Source organism: Agelaius phoeniceus, chromosome 2, assembly GCF_051311805.1.
Source record: "Agelaius phoeniceus isolate bAgePho1 chromosome 2, bAgePho1.hap1, whole genome shotgun sequence".
Taxonomy (NCBI): domain Eukaryota; kingdom Metazoa; phylum Chordata; class Aves; order Passeriformes; family Icteridae; genus Agelaius; species Agelaius phoeniceus.
In genome coordinates, this window is record NC_135266.1 from 117,933,063 (window position 1) to 117,950,021 (window position 16,959).

Here is a 16,959-nt window from a genome sequence, read left to right on the forward strand (position 1 = left end):
GCAAAATTTCATTATTGCCTATTTAACCCCTGATGTTGTTATGAGACCCTAATGTGAAAAGCCTTACCAGGTTAGACTCTAACGTTAGAAGTCAACTGACAACAAGCTTATTGCAAACAAAAAAATTATATCTTCAAACTAGCAGTCTTCCTAAACTGTAGAATGACTTTTTTTAGAAATTTGAGTAACTAAAAATAAAAATCTCTACTGCCTTCCAAACTACTGAGTGAACCACGTGCCTTTCAGAGCACCCAAGACCATGATTTTCCTACATATTTTTAGTCATTTATCTTTCCACAAAATTGTGCCTCACTCTACAACATCAGAAATCCAATCAGTTACAGTTTCTGTTATTTGCAGAAAAAATACTTTGACTGCTGCCCTTACTAGGCAAGCAGAAATTTGGAAATCAGTTTTACAAAGGGAGTGTTAATTTAAAATTGTTGGGAATATTCTGTGCAATGGAATGGAACAGTTGGAACCTGCTGGAACTGTTTTACTGAAACATCCAAATTCCTGTAGGAATATTTCAATACATGCAATTCGTACCCAGCTGAAACCCTGAAATGCTAAAAAATAGTTAATTTATAACTCTTACAAAAATTCTAATTCTGATAAATAATAAAAATTAGACATAAATAATAATAATAGCAACAGTAATGGAGAAATGTATAAAAAACAGTTGGCTCTTCTTCCAGAGGTATCAGTGAGAGTAACAAGCCATTGCAATAAGCACTGGTTACACTGAGCAAATGCCAGTGAATCACTCAGCATCAGACAGACATTACCTGAGACTCAGATTGCATTCCTTAGATACTCACTGAGGCTTCAGCAGGTGGAGTAGAACACATACAGGACAAGCAAAATTGGCAAATGAAAAGGCCATTTAAACTTGCTCAATGCACAGTAAATTCTGAATAGATTTTAGAGCATTAGGAATATTTTAGTTTAAAGAATGGTTTCTGGGAACAAGAACAGGAAGTGCTGCATGTCTGACAAGTTTCCTGCATGAACACAACCAGCAAATAAGATGAAATTACAAATTGTACTGAGGAATTTCACCTCTTATCCTAAGCAAAGCAAAAATACAGAAGCCTCCAAATCAGATAAAGAGGAAAATTCCTTTGCAGCTGGAGCATGTGCAAAAAATAAACCCCTGCAAGTTGGTTACCTCATTTCCTAACTCACACCCAAGCTCAAATGTAACATTTGGCACCTCTTATATTCTCACTTTTATTGGATGAAAGGCTGTTAGGGCACAGGAATGCCAGATCCAAACACCAACAGGACAATTGAGCCCATAGCCAAACATTACACAAACAGACACCAGAGAAGCCAGAGGACAGCAGCAGCTGCTCAGGGATTTTCAGTTTATTTTACTGTGCTATACTATACCTGATTGCAATGACTGCTCTGAAACTACGGATGCAGGAAGAGGGAAACAAGAAAAGATTAGTCAAACAAGTTACTGCTTTTTAGGATTTTCCAGCAGTGTGAGAAAACATGCTGTTAATGCACCATTTATTACACATAACCACTGGCATCAGTTCAAGCATATGTTTTGTGCTGCAAAATCCACCCAGTTTCACACCAGCATTAGCAAATCCTCTTCTCCTCCCTTATCAACAATGCAGTCACACATGTTGGGGTACCCCCCTGGTTAACTTGGCACCGAGCACAGAATGCAGGGGGAATTCAGGGAAGAGGGACTAATGCTGCCCAGCTGTCAGGAGCTGCTAACACAGCAGGGACAGCCTGCATTCCCAGAAAAACTGAGAGGAAATGGCAGCTACTTGTAACTAATTTTGGGGTGAGGCCCATTCACCAGGTTTCAGAGATAAGAAAAAATTCACAATAACCTTGTGCTAAACAAATGGGACAAAACCACTCCCTCGGCCTCCACATCAGCTGAAGATGTGGACCCTCAACGTGAAGACTACAGCTGGGCAACTATTTCCCTCCGAGCCAGAGATTTGCACTGGAGCTTTGACACATTTTTCCTCATTCTAGGCTAAGATGTGTCCGGGAGAAGGGAAAAAATGACAAGGAAAATTTAAGAATGTTCCCCTAAAAATTGCAGTAACCCAGAATATCATTACCTGGGATCTTGGAAAGAAGACTCAAATTAAAGTTCTTTCTTTGCCCAGATATGAGCTGCTGCAGTTTTGAACACAGCCCTGTGACTGACCCACTCTTCTCCTGCCCACCAGACTTGCAGAAGATGGGACTGACTGCAGTTCTGGGGCCACAGGGGCTACACCTCTCTGGGGATGCAGAATGCTGGCTCAGCACCCTGCTCTCACGAGGGGAACCCCCTTCCTGGTACAAAACCCCCAAGACTCACGTGGCTGCTCTCACAAGCAGAGGTCCTTATCTAAGTCTCTCTGGTTTTGATGTAGAACTTGACCCAAAAACCATAGACAGGTAAAGCAATTTCTGCAGCACGTTAGTTTGGCACTATTAGTAAAGCAGAAGTGACTTCCATTTTTTAATAAGCCAAGAGAACATAAAAGAGCATTTATACTTTCCAACAGTGCTTTGAAAACAAACTCGATACAGCTTTTTACAGCAAACAGTTATGAGAGATGAAAATCCTGAAAGACACATACCGCGTAAACTGCTGGTGGTTAAGAGAGCCCGTGCTTTATCTGCTAAATCACTATTTAGGGTATTTCCCAATAACAAAACATCAATGGCCTCCTGCTTGGAGCTATCAAAAAAGTTATTTTGGATCGTTCTGGTCACAGAACGAGCACCATCCTTCAGCTTCCCAGCCTGTGAGGGAGGAACACGTATAGAATATTTTATGTCGGACACTGCTCACAACACATTGGCAATATTCAGCAGATACACGTAAACTGTGGTAATGATTAAGGGCTAAGGCAATTTTCTTCTTTAAGTGTTACATCAAGTTGTCTGAGCCTACTGTGCTACATGTGACCTCCCCCCACCCCCAGATGCTAAAAAACACAGTAATACCTACAAGGCGTATCTAACAAGCAGATTTAAATTAAACAAAATGAAATAAAACAAAATACTGCAGGGAGGGGAATAGGTTTTTTCCTAAACCCTAGCTCTTTAAAAATTAATTTGCTACAGTGCCATGTTTAGAGCATGACAGGGATTCTGGGATTTTCCCCAAATAGTGAGAGATGAGCAAGCACTCGAATCCAAATGCCATGACACATCAATGTATATGTTTGTGCACTCAGGAGTTCAGAATTCACATTCTGGAATATCCATGTTAAAAACAGAGAGAGCTTTGACTTGAGACCACCCTTAACTTGTTGAACTACCATGCAAGTGTCATGCAGCATCCCAGAAGGAGCACAGGCACTGGTCCCTGGCTGCAGGCACCCCCAGGCACTGGCTCTGCTCACTCTGGCCTGACTGAGCTGCAGCCCAGAGGAACCGTGTCCACCAGCTGGGCTGAACAGGGCTCTGCAGGGAAACGTGCTGCTGAGGCAGGTGTGCCTGGGGTCACACACACCCCAAGGACAGTGCAGCCAACACAGACTGCAGCCTGGTGCTCCATTCCAGACCTGGCAGTGCTGGCTGGGGCACGCACAAACCCCTGGGGCTGCTGCAGGGGCTTTGCCTGTGAGCACACACTGCTGCAGGCACAGAGACACAGACCGTGATCCAGCAGGGATGCTGCAAGGGACTGTCTTAACATAAAAATACTTCCCAGTTCACAGCTTGCATCGTCCATGGGTCTCTTAAATGCACGTGGAAAGAAGGCAAAAGCTTAACAAAACTGCCCTGGGATTTAGTTCTGAATTGCACTGGGCAGCAAGACAGGAGCTGCTCTTTTGGCAGGGCTAAGGGGCTTTGGCAGACAATGGGGATGGGCTGTGGTGGGCACTCATTCCAACAGGATTGGATAGGATGCTCTCCCTCCCTGGCAGACAATGGGGATGGGCTGTGGGGAGCACTCTGTTAGATTTTGACAGGATGCACTCCCTCCCTGGCAGACAAGGTACAACTGGTGATCCAAAAATCCACACTCACCATCCACATACCAGGTAATTAATTGAAAGGAACCCCGAGAAAGCAAAAGAAAGAGCAGGTAAGGAGTTAGATGGAACAAGTATTACAATGCTTTAAAAAGAACTGGTTTGCAGTATAGAAAGGTATATTAACACATTTAAGGTTAAAATAATTTTCTCTTATGTGAAATTCCTATATTTTTACTTCTAAGTATTCTTGGGCTTGGAAGAATCAAACTGATATGTAGGAAATAGAACAATTTCAGGCATCAAACTTTTCATTTGAGAATGAGAATGCAACTTAAAAACTACATTTAAAAATATATACTCAGAGTACTCAAAACATACTGAGTTGGGTTGAATTGAAACAAAAGCAAGTATTGTATAGTTTTGCAAGCATTAAGGATCCTCTTTGAATAGACTGAAATCATGTCAGAGATGTTTGATTTATGTGATCTGGTACCAATTAAGAGTTGTCCCAGGGCAGGGATCCAGAATTATTCCAAAGACAGCAGAGTAAATGTACTTGTGGTGGTTTAACAAACTGAAACCAGGACATCTACTCTGTGTTTTAAAAATTAAAAATGCAAACGTATACATTAAACACATTTTTAAGGTAAAAAAATATATATGTATGTAGCCAAATGAACTAGATTAAATGGATATTTATCAATTTAGGAAAAGGAATGAAAAAGCTTGAATGGCAAAGCCAAGACAAGGGAAGACACTCCATAAAATACTTACTGCAGTTTTCCTGGCAGTCTAGGTGACATTTTTGTAAGAAACAAAACTAAACATGTTGAACCAAATGCCATTCTACAGTAAAACACAAGCAATTCCCAAATGAAGAAGTCTTGTGTGCACCAGCCAAGGGGCAGAATCAGCAACAATTGATTTGCTAATTTTGTTTTTATGCATTTCGCTGTGACACCTCCCGCACGAGCAGAGAAGGCCCCTGGCAGAGTGTGAATGAACAAATGATGGAGAACCCAGAACAGCTGGCTGTGGGTACATGGGCTGTGACATGGAATGAGGAGCAGCACATTCTTTAGCAGAAACAAGAGTGAGAAAAGACAGTCTTGAAGGAACTAGGGGCAAAAATTGCTATGGGTCAACATTTGTCTTGACAGGCATCACCTGGCAAGGGACAGGAATAGGGAAACAAAGAAGCAACATTGGGAGAAATAAAGCAAAAGGCAGCATTAGAAAATGGGAACAACTCCGGCATCAACCCAGACAAAACAAACTGAAGAGAAACATGATACTGTCATGGAGCGTGGAACTGTTCTCACAGCATTAAAAAGCAGGGTGGAAACAAAATTTGGGGGTTTTCAGTGACTGCAAAACTAAGAAGAAAAAGCTGGACAAACGTGCAAACAAAACCCACCAGGCTACAACTAGATTAGTATTACACTATTAAACATGAAAAACAGTAACAACATCCCAACAAACACACTTGAAAAGCAGATATAGTGAATGGAACTGAAATAATAGCAGGAGAGGGACAGAGAGAAAAGTAAAAATATTCAAAGAAACGAAAGCTGATTCAAAGATACATTTTCCTGAACTATGTTCTAAAGAAATGGAAGATTTCAGAATTATCTGCTCATACAGAACAGTGTTATGTGAGAGGCAGGAGCATGGCTAGGAAGGGATGTGGAGGAGCATGACCTGGTTATCAACAGAACCAACCACTCAAGTTAATTTCTCTGGTTGGTCGGGTTTTGTTTGGGATTGTTTTAGGATTACAAAGAGCAGGTTTTTTAAAGATAAAATCTCATCATTCCTAAATTAATGGCAGAATTTATTCCAGCCCATACTGAACACTGCTGAAGTATTTGAGAAGATGTACTTTACCTTTGCTTTTCCTTCAAGGGCTCCAGTTCCAGCATAGATTTTACTGACAGAATCACCATTGACAGACCACATGGATCGGAAAACCTCCTGAAAGCGAGTCACTAACTGAGGCTTCTCAGCCAGGCCCAACACCTCCAGCTGCTGGGTCAGCATCTGTAACAGGGGAAGGCAGCATTAGCAAAAAAACCCAGCAAAGCAAACCAAAACCAAAAAATAACCTCACTTCAAATATACTTCTTCAAAGGCACATCACAGTTTTCAGCATATATGCATAAACCCCCACAAATCTTGTGATTATCTGTATCTTCTACATGTCTCATTCTGAGCAAACTGTCAGCATAACACGTATGATGCAGCCTCTCAAGCATGTTATGTAGCACCAACGCTGCATTTTCCTTTGAAGATAGGTAGCAATACAGGAAAAAAACTACGTAGCTGATTTGTAAACGTTTCCATCTTGAAGTTCACCAAACTAAACACAAAAGCCATTTTCAAGAGCTTTTAAAGAAGAAGGAGTCTCAACAGACAGAATGGCAAAGGCAAAATTCTGAAGGCTGGGCAGGAATCAACAAAAGATACAAAAAGGAAACTTGCAAAACAAAATTAAGAAGGAATAGAAGTTTTAGAAATTGGGTGCTTGCTCTTATAATTTTAGGGAGTCATCTAGAGTTCAGTACCTGTTCTATTTTAAGTATCTACTGTCTTAAATAAAGTAAGAATTCATATATCTCATTTAATAGAATTTCAAATTTAAGTAAGCAGTTCTTCAGGATTAGCCACTTCCCTTCTTATTAATTAGTTGTATGCTTTTAGCTCTCATACTTGAGCTGAAATAATTTAATTCTCATTGCTGAAAAATCTGGCACACCTGGTTTAAAAATCAGGTTCTATTTAAGCATTTCTTCAAAGGATATGACAGGAAAAAGCAGAGCTCGATAGCTAGGTTGGACATGTAAGTACCGTCCATGTCAAGAATGTACAAAGAGAGAGTCTTTGTACGCCACAGCAAACTGGTGTAAATGCAGCAGCCAAGCACTACATAGCCCAGAATGGGACAGGCCTGCTCTAAAATGAACACCCTGGAAGCTGTCACACAAACTCCTCCTAAGGGGGCAATTTTAACTCAGTAAGATTCAGAAAACAGAAGGATAATGGTTTCCCTAGGTTTGACCTTGCAGCATCTGTACATTTCCATTTCCAAACACACAGAAGGCCTTGTCTCTGAAGTGAGAACCATCTCCCACCTAAGAGATGTGGAAATAGACCCGAGGAAAGCTCCTTGCCCCTCCCTGGGGAAGGGAGGCTGCTCTCCAGCCCCGCTGGCTGCGGGCTCCTACCTCCAAGCCCAAGAAGGCCTGCACGCTGTTGGTCCTGTCCAGGCAGTCCAGGCAGTTGGTCCTGACAGTGCCGCTCTGGGACCTGCGCCAAGGACAAGGGCACAGGGAACACAGCTGAAATAACTCATTTAGCACACAGCTCCTCAACATAGGCACAGCAGTACATCAGGGCATTGCCAGAGCCCCACGAGGACACTCATGAACGGGGCAGCAGCAGAGGGTGAGCTTCCAGTGCTCACTGAGCACAGCTCAGGCTTTTTCTGCAAATAGCATCAATCCTTGTGCTTCACTTTCTCCCAATCCTCCTTGCTTGCTTGGTTAAGTGCCATGCAAGATTAAGGTTTCTTTTCAAGCAATTCAACTAACACACTTCCAAAAGACCTCAGAGAGAAATAACTCATAGTTACAGCAAAAACGAAAAAAACCCAAAAAAAACAAACCTACTGAGTCAGTTCTTGAATTTTCTTTCACTAAAACTAACAGGGATTTGTGATGTGACTAAAGCCAATTCCAGTGCCTCACTACTTGCTGATAAAAATGAACAGCAAGGCTCTCCCCTTTAGCTCAAGGGACGTTTGAGGCCTGTAAGCACTCAGGACTGCTGCACTTCCTTTGGGAACAGCCCAGTGACCCCTGCCAGGAGCTCTCCAAAGGATCCTGATGAGCAGCATCCACGGGCTGCTGGCTCAGCTCAGAGTGCAAACACGAACGGCTCTCCCAAGGACACACACGATCCCTCACTTCTGCCATTCCCACCACACGCCTTGCCCACCAAAGGCAGTATGGCTTCAGCACCCTCACCTGGAGACCTAAGCACAAAGTGCAGATTTCCTTTTGGCTTTTGATTTGAAACACAAAGCAAAAAGCCTGACATATCCCAAAGGAGACAGCCCATGAACTCACAAGCATTGTAACCACCTTCTATTAACATAAGTCTGAGCTGTCACAAGCCACAACTTTTTTTTGCTCTCAGTCTGTTGAATTTGGATTTGTGATGGCATTATTTGAATCCCCCAATAATAAAATTTATATATATATATATATATGCCACTTTTAAAGCTTTTTGGAGCTCATCTCATCATTCAGCAACTCTTTCTGAGGGAGAGCCTCACTCAGCACCCTGCTCTGCATTAGTTAAAAGGAGTTAGGGTGTGGAAGGGAGAAGAGAAGCAATGCTGCCTACTTCTATCTCTGCTTCTCTTTTCCTGCTGAGGTGAGCACAAACATTGCCCCAGGAATCAGGAATAGGTACAGAGCAGAGCAGGAAACGTGCATCTCAATCCTGCTTGAGAGAATGGAATCTCTCAAAGGGGGATGCAGGCACAGCCAAGACCACTGTCCTGAACACAAACATTTCCAGCACACAGAAATAGCACTGTGGGGCCATCACTGAGGGAGGTGCTCAGCCTGTTACACAGGAAGATGGAAAAACAGACATCAATTCCATGTGGCTGCCTGCTAGGAAAAGGACTATCAATCAACCATTTTCACAAAATCCTGGGGTGAAAGGCCTGAAATGAATTCTTCCCCCTTGAGTATCTCACAGAGATCATCTTTTGAGCTTTTTAGAGCATACACAGGATGAGACAAGATCTCATAGGTGACTCATTCCAGCTGTTAAGGATCACCCAGATACACTAAAACCACAATAACAGAGGCAACATGTTTTCTCTTATCTTCCTGCTGAGGGGTGAAACACAGCCCAGCAGCACAATTTCATCTGAACAAAGTTATACACACAAACCTTTTCACTTCCTTCCCATCAAAATAAAAAAATCCACACTCCAAGAACTTCTGGACTTGAGGTTTAAGCACGCTGTGTAGTTTTTCTGCCTTTCCACCTTTAACCATCTGATGATAGTCAAAGTTCACCATTTTGATATCAGCTGAATGTTCAGATGCTTTCAAATGGCTCTGGCATTGTAAACAGAAGAAAAACGTATAAATATCCCAGTACTTGAACATACAGAAGTAGGAGCTAAACAAGAGATTACCAATATTTTAAAAGTGGTTTATTAGCTTTCTTTTAGGTAAAATGAAACCACTTTTATCACCATTGAAATGAATCACTCAGAACAGATTCATATTTCACATGTGCATTTTTGTTTTCCTTGTCACAGAGTCAGGTTTGTCCTTACTCCCCCAGGGGCTATCTAAGAGCTTCACTGCAAACAAGCAAATTCCAAGGATATGCACAGTGAAGGAACTGCCATACTCACCTGGAAGGCTTTGCTGAGCATGTGCTCCCCTTCTTTTGCCCCAAGTAAATTTACAATAATTTGCTTGCCATATAAATTTTTAAGTGTTTGGAAGTGCCTGTTAACAGAGGAAAAATTCCACAGTCATTTTCTGGCACACAAAAAATGAACAGCAACACCTGCAGCACTGAGTAGTTGCAAAGTATCCAATATAAATATTATTCCCACTTTCCAACAAAGCATTGAAAGGCATGAGCAATCCCCAGGAAGTTCCCAGCTTTGCTCAATTCCACCTTTGTACAGACAAAGCCTCCCATTTGGAATAACGTATCCCACCTCTGTGATGCAGCAGCACTTAGCAGAGGTTTTTAGTGCATTAGCAAAAACCAGAGATGTTTTTTACCTGTCAAAAGCTGGTGCATTCGCCTCGAAACCCCTTGACATCCTGACACGATGGGATCCCACCTACAACACCAAGAGTACATTAAAGTGTCTTATTTTGAGCATAGTGCTGGTATGTGAAAGAACCCAGAGCCCTTGAAGGGACAAATTTGGTTTAACCTTTCCCATGAGAAATGTGTCACCGCAGCAGGAGCTGCACCACTCCCTCTTTCAAGGGAATTGTGATGAAATTCTATTAGAGCAGCTCCTGATCCTTACTGACTTCTTGAGAAGCCTTCTCCTCAAGAGCAATTCAGAGGAAAACAGCCTCTTTGGATGCCTTTACATAACCCATTTAAAAGAGGAAAAAGAACTTCAAAGAGGAGACATGGAAAAAAGAACGGACAAAAGCAACCTTTAGACTTTGGAGAGAAGCAGGCTTGGTGAGACACAATAGCACCAACATGCTCCAAAGGATCACCTCATCCTCACAGGCAGCGGGGAAGAGAGCCCAAGGGCTAGCAGATGATGTTTAAAAGGACATGAATAACAATTATGGGTATCATTAAATCTATCTCCTGCTCACCTGCAGGCCTGGCTGCTCCCAAAATAATGGAACAGATCCTCGAATCTGTATGAAAGATGACACAGAGTCATCCAAATAGATCACCTGGTAAGGAAAGTAAAGCACAGTATTAATAATTATCACAGTGTAAGATTCTAGAATTCTTAGCTTTAACTAGACATGGAGCAAATAAAATATATTTATGTATTACATATTCCACACTACAAACTAAAATATTGTTGCCAAGACTGAGCAATTCCCACAAAAAGTTCCATCACTCCCATGCTCCCCTGCAGAACCACAATTCACAATGTGTAAGGAAATACAGCTTTAGTTATTTGGGCTTGAGTAAGTTTGCACTAGGAGTAAGATGTTTGAAACAACTTGGTAAGACTTTGCTGCAGGAACAGTTAGAACAAACACCAATGCACAGAAAATCACCGTGCAGCCCACTCAGAGCCCTTGCACAGATTCCCTGCATCACAAACCAACAGATCACGCTCCATGAAGTACCCAGGAAAGGCAAGCTGCAGCGGAACAACACGGGAAAGGCAAGCTGCAGCGGAACAACACGGGAAAGGCAAGCTGCAGCGGAACAACACAGGAAAGGCAAGCTGCAGCGGAACAACACAGTACAGCCATTCAGCAACGCTGGCACAGCAGGAAACTCGGGCAGAGAAAGTGTAACAAGAGTGTTCGGACTAAACTGACACTGGAGGTGTACAAGCAGAGCCCTCCCTGCATGGAATCCTCCTTCAGTCACTGGGCTCTGGAAGGACTCTGAGTCAGCCAAAGAAACATGGGAGCACGAACAGAGCTGCAGGAACAGCCCTCGGGAACAACCCCTTGGGAACAGGATATCAAGGAGAGGCAGCAAGGCCGGTTTAGCAGGGTCTCACATCTCTGTGTGATGAGGGCAGAGCCATGACAATCCAAGGCAGCAGAAGGACAGTGGCTCTGCAAAGCTGCCTTCCAGAGGAGCTGTGCTAAGTGGAATGCTGTTCTCTTTCCTCAGCCACAAGGTACCCGTGTTCTGGTATTGGCCAAAAATCCCTTCTGCCTGTTTCTCCTACTGTAGATTAGCTCAGGCCAGAAGCGGCACATGCAGCTCCAGGGGCTCAGGGGAAGCACAGCCACCCACAGGAGTTCAGCACCTCCTTAAGCTGCTGCAACTCAGCCCCAGGCATGCCCTAAGCATAAGCCACACAAAAAACCAAGATCATCAAATTACATAACCTACTTAGCTTCCTCATTTAGCATCAAAGAACCTGTTCCAGAGTCTGCTGGTGGCAGACCTGACCTGTGATTCATTGATTTAGAGCAAGAATCTCACCCCTGAGATGGCTGCGGGCACTGGAGCATGGCCTACCTGCTCTGTTTCCACGAAATTGGCCACGTGGCCGTCATCGTTGGTGCCGCGGACGTTGAAGCGGGTGCCGGCCCGCTCGCAGCTCAGCCGGGAGATCAGGCAGGCCTTGGCCTGCTTGTGGGCCGCGTAGATGGTCCTGATCTCCACCCCTCCACACATGAGCCGCAGCAGCCACTCGTCACAGCTCACCCCGTAGTGCTTCAGGTGCAAGTGCAGGGACTGGTTCCTGCAGGAGAACACAGCCATCACACAGCCAGAGGGAGCTGCAGCTCAGCTCAAACGCCCCAGCCAACCGCTAACCCCTTGCATTGCACACCCACTAACACACACGGCACCAGGAAAACAGGCATGCCATCGTTTTGTGATACAACTCTCATTAAACCTTCCTGAAACAGCAAATAGCACAGTAAGAAGATGGGGTGAAGCTATGAATTTCCATAGCCTTCAAATAATAATCTTCCTTGTCACCCACCAAAAAAAAAAAAACACCACCCCAAGCTGTTTACACTTCTCTGCTCAGCCTTGTTTGGAGAAGGCAGAGATGACAGACTCCAGGAAAGCGTGACAGGATTCCAGCGACAGGGTTACTTGTTTTGTAGCGTGTAAAGCCCCTTTCAATCTCACACCATCACAAAATAAAGCTAGAATAGAATATACATGGAATACTCCCATGATATGGCACCTAACCCTAACCTGGTCACCAGAGAGGCTCCCGGGAATGCATTCCCAGCCAACTGGCTCTCCAATGTCCTTAAGCACCAATTCCAGGGCTGAGTGCTGGTACTCCATGTCCTGCATACATGACTCTCTAACAGCAGTTACTGCTCACATGGAAGGAAAATCCACAGTTTGAATGTATCCGTGCACTCACCAGCACTAATCAATGCTGGATTAAGTAAGAAAGACTAAAGTTCGTGAAATTTTTTGTTTGCTTCACTCTAGTGGGGCTTGGCTTTTGATCTTCTTCGGAAACGTTCACTTGTGTAAAAAGGGAGCAAAGTTTTCTGCACGGCAAAGAAAAGCCAACTCTGGGAAGATGCCTGGTTGTGTCTCTGCCCAGAAAACTCCACTGGAATTGCAAACAGTGGAAGCTCTTGAATTGTAGCCTTTTCACCCTAAACCTAAGTATACAGGTGCATTATAACAGGACACTGAAAGCCAACGATATTCTTTCCCTGGGCACTCTGAGCAGGAAAACCCCCAGGAAGCTCACTGAGGTGCATGTGCAGAATGCTTCCTGTCCCTGGATGCAGGGCATGTGCAGAATGCTTCCTGTCCCTGCCTTGCAGTGGTCAAGACTTTCTAGGCCTTGGAATGTGCACGTTCCACCCACCTCCTGGCAGGACTGGTCCTTGCTAAAAAGCCACAGGAGGGGGTAAGTGCCAGAGTTTTCCAGCAGGGGTCAGAATCAGCCCAGCTCACTTGGACAGGGTCACCAGGCATTGTTTCTCAAGCCCTGAGGCACTGCCTGGGCAATGGAGAGCCAAGTCTTCTTCCAGATGCATGGACAAACAGCAAGGTCTCTACAAGCCCTAAACCTACATCAAGGAAACAATGTTTCTCATGACCTGAGCTTATTGCCTACCTTAATTTTTTCCTGTATTTCACACTGATCAGATTCCTCTACCTGACTGAAAGAGCAGCTGAGACCAGAGAAGCACTGGCTCCTATGCTGGAGCTGGTTGGGTGCATTTTGGCCAGCAGAGGGGAGTGGCTGTAGCTTTTCACCTGTTCCAAGGGTGTAAAGCCAAGTCTTCAGCACCCTACCAAGACCCCTGGACATACAGAGTGTTTTTAACAAAGGCTGGGGGAACAGAATTTCTGACATGTCAGTGTGCATTACGGGCATTGTTTAAGCTGCTGATCGACAGAAAGAGCAGTATCCCTCTCACCAAAAATGCTTTGTGAGAAAAAACAATACTATCAAAAATATCCAGTAAAATGATGGTGAGTGCAGCAGCCAAGCAAAGTGCACTTTGCAGCAGAGCCCACCAGCTGTCTCAACAAAGCCCACAATATCACAATTTCTTGAGTAACAAATCCTTTGAAGTGCTTTCATATGTTGGAAACCCCCTTGGAATCTATCTATAAACACCACACCATCTTAGAATCCAGAACATCCTAAAAAACAGTCATTTTTTTTCCTTTGAAGTTTCATAACCACACCCATTTAAAAAACTGGCACAACTGATGAAGAATTAAGAGGCACCAAAAGCAAAACACAGCATCCCAGGAGATGTTCAGATGAAAACACAGTGTAAGCAGTGAAAAATCTGCCTTCCAATTAAGAAACCTCCAAGTGGTGACAGAAACATCCTGTCACTAGTGATGTACTTGTGCCCTCAGAGTCTGAGTAACGCTATTCCATCTCAAGGTGTGCGGGAGAAGGGTGCACACGGAAGAGCTGGGACGGACAGGGATCGAAACCCGCCGGGCGTTGTTCCGCAGAAGAATTCCCAGTGTAATTCACTGCTGCAGAAGCAGCTGTGCACTCACCAGAAGAACCTGTTGTCAGTGGCGTGCTCCTGCGTGCTGCGGTGGGCGCTGAGGCTCAGGTCCAAGCTGACCCCGGTGGCAGACCAGGCGAAATAGAAGCTGCCCGAGTTGAGCACCTTGCGCACCTCGGAGACGCGATCCTCGTCCGTGGGGTCGGCGCGCAGCGACACGAACTCCGTGCAGGTGACCCGGAACACCTCCGAGTCCTGGATCTTCCCCACGGACATGCACCCCGTCACCAGCACCAGGTAGTGCAGCAGCGTGTCCCCTGCAACACAGCCAGGGGCGCGGGGAGAGAACGCGCCTCAGCACGGGCCGATGCACTCCTGGGCCGAAGGCTCGCGAGCCCACCCCAGCGTGCCGGGAAACCTACAGAGAGAGCCAGTGCCAACAACACATTCCCAAGCTCTACCGAAGAAAAGGAGAAACCACTCCGCAAAGAGCAGGGATTGCAAAAACAGAAGCTATTTTTGTCCACTCCCTCATTTCTGGGAGTACTCCAAATTTGTAACTTAGTCTGCAAAGGAAAAAAATCAAACAAACAGAAAAAAATAACCCTGTTCCTGTTGCAGAGATCCAGTCTTACAGGAGCAGCACAGCGCTCTGCCCCAAAAGAAAAACACAGGTTTTACATCTTGGACTCACCGAGGTTTAACCTCAACACGCCCAGGAGCCCGTACGCGTCCATGACTTTGGAGTAGGTGCTCTTGATGGTGTCTTTTTCTGCAGAGGCTGTGGAGAGGAAAGGAAAGAGCTGCTGATGTAAAAGCCCCAGCACGATGGCAGCAAGAACAAGCCGCTCCAAACTGAAACCTGAGGGATCACAAAGCAGCTGCTTACGTGACGCTTTGGAAAGAAATCAAAATGTATGAGCATATGGCATTTGATAATGGAAAATGAGGGGTTGACTCTCTGACAAAGGATGATCCTGCCATGTTTTTCAGCAATAAAAAAGCAAAACTCCAAGTGACATTAAAGGAGAACACTGGCATTTTTAACAACATCATCTCTTATTATAAAAAGCATGTACAGCACAGATAAATAAGATGGCTGAGAAAGCTCTCCTGTAATTAAAATTACTGCTTAATGTTGTTTTTTTCGTGGAAAAAAAATTACCCTTTTTAAATCACCCTTTTTCTCTGAGAATAAAACCATCATGTGGCAGTGTTATCTCTGAACAAGACTATCACAAGTCCATTTTAACTATCTTAGATGTATCCCAGGCAGATCAAAACTCCTGCAGGTTCACAAAAACTGGTATTTAAAAGCCATGTCATAGACGAATGAGGAAGACACAATTTTCACAGGCAGTTTTGAAACAAAAACCACAAAACAGCCCTGTCATATTTCAGAAGAAATTAGAGTGTATCTGCCATTGCTGTCCTGGGAGTTAAATGTATATTTTAGCCCTTTCATCAGCACTGTAACAGCCAGAGCACAGGATCCCACCCATCCTGAGCTTCTGCTCACCACCAAGCCTGCACCAGGAGGGAACACCAACAATCCCAGCCTGGCCACTGGGTCTGCAGGGATCAGGATTCCATGGTTACCAACAATCAGCACCGCTCTGCTCTGACACTGAAAACCTCAGGACATGATGTGAAGAGGAGTAAATCAAAATGCCCATCTGCCCTGGAATTCTGCTGCGCGCTCTCTCTCACATTAGCTGCATCATCTAGAATAAAATCTCTATTTTATTTAGAGTAAAAACCCCTCTATTTCACCCAGAACTGCTCTTCCTAACAAGCATCCCCCAAGATGAGCATAGCTCTGCCTGTGCACAGGCCCAACGCTTCTGTTCAAATATCCACCAGCTCTTCTATTAAAGTGGATCAGACAATTTAACATAGATTAAACAATTATTTAACCACAGCCTGAAATCCAACCCCTTTCAATGTTTTATTCAGTGGAGTTCTAAAAAGTTTCTTGGCCTTATTGCATTCATATTCCTGTAATACAGATGTAATAAAATTAGTTTTATAGCAGCTTGGGGATGTATTTCCAAATACCTCACCCAGGGTGAGTGTTAAGAACCTGCAGCTGATCTAAAAACATTTTGTGAGCATCACCAAACTGTGCTTTTCTTAACCAGAAAACCACTGGGCTGCAAAGAACTCCTAAACCTCAGACCCTGGCTCCTTCAATCTGCTTTTGAGAAAGGGTTTCATGATACCAATGCACTCTTCTCAACTCAGTTTTCCATAACCAGAAGGCTGCCAGAAAGTGTTCTCCCTCCACATTTCAAATGAATATGCAAAGGTCAGGTTTGGTTTCAAACTTCTTGCAGGATTTTCCTTAGAGGTGCCTGCTAGCATTTAGTGACATGTTAGAACAATGCCTTTTCTGTCTCACACAGATTTATTCTCTTTCCATTGCAGAGAATGCTGGATATCCTTGTTAAGCCTTAATAAGTAAATTAAGTAACAGGGGCTTTGCAATTTCAGACCAACCAAGGTCAATAGAGCAGCAAAGGGTTGCAAAACCACCCAACTGACCAAATAACAACAGAGCAACTTACTGTGGTTAGTCAATTAGTGCTTGCCTAAAGTGCCAAGAACCAACCAAAAGCATTTCATGCCATGTTTCCATTTACATTGGCCCCAGCTCAATGTTAACTCAAAGCTTCTCCACAGTGACCACCTCAGTGTTTCTCTCTCACACTGCCTGCACTTCTCCCACCTCAGTTTGTTTTTAAGGCCAAAGTTCTCATAGGAAATGTCACATCTGGCATCATTTCCTCCATCCTGCCCTGGTCCATGCCCACCAG

At 44.2% G+C, this 16,959-nt stretch overlaps 1 protein-coding gene across 10 annotated transcripts in view; it reads right to left on the minus strand.

Annotated features, from left to right (window-relative positions):
• SYNJ1 (synaptojanin 1) overlaps positions 1–16,959 on the minus strand; it is a 48,444-nt gene that overhangs the window by 24,866 nt on the left and 6,619 nt on the right. For 7 of the 10 annotated variants that reach the window (XM_077174643.1, XM_077174645.1, XM_077174649.1 and 4 more), the window contains exons 3-13: positions 14,838–14,924; positions 14,193–14,460; positions 11,697–11,922; positions 10,349–10,432; positions 9,785–9,846; positions 9,403–9,499; positions 8,928–9,097; positions 7,184–7,265; positions 5,847–5,999; positions 2,610–2,775; positions 1,396–1,419 (exon numbers count right to left, since the gene is read on the minus strand). In XM_077174643.1, coding sequence (XP_077030758.1) covers positions 1,396–1,419; positions 2,610–2,775; positions 5,847–5,999; positions 7,184–7,265; positions 8,928–9,097; positions 9,403–9,499; positions 9,785–9,846; positions 10,349–10,432; positions 11,697–11,922; positions 14,193–14,460; positions 14,838–14,924 — 1,419 coding nt within the window. The remainder of the gene's footprint in view (positions 1–1,395; positions 1,420–2,609; positions 2,776–5,846; positions 6,000–7,183; positions 7,266–8,927; positions 9,098–9,402; positions 9,500–9,784; positions 9,847–10,348; positions 10,433–11,696; positions 11,923–14,192; positions 14,461–14,837; positions 14,925–16,959) is intronic. The other 3 variants (XM_077174651.1, XM_077174647.1, XM_077174646.1) reach the window with 2 other exon arrangements.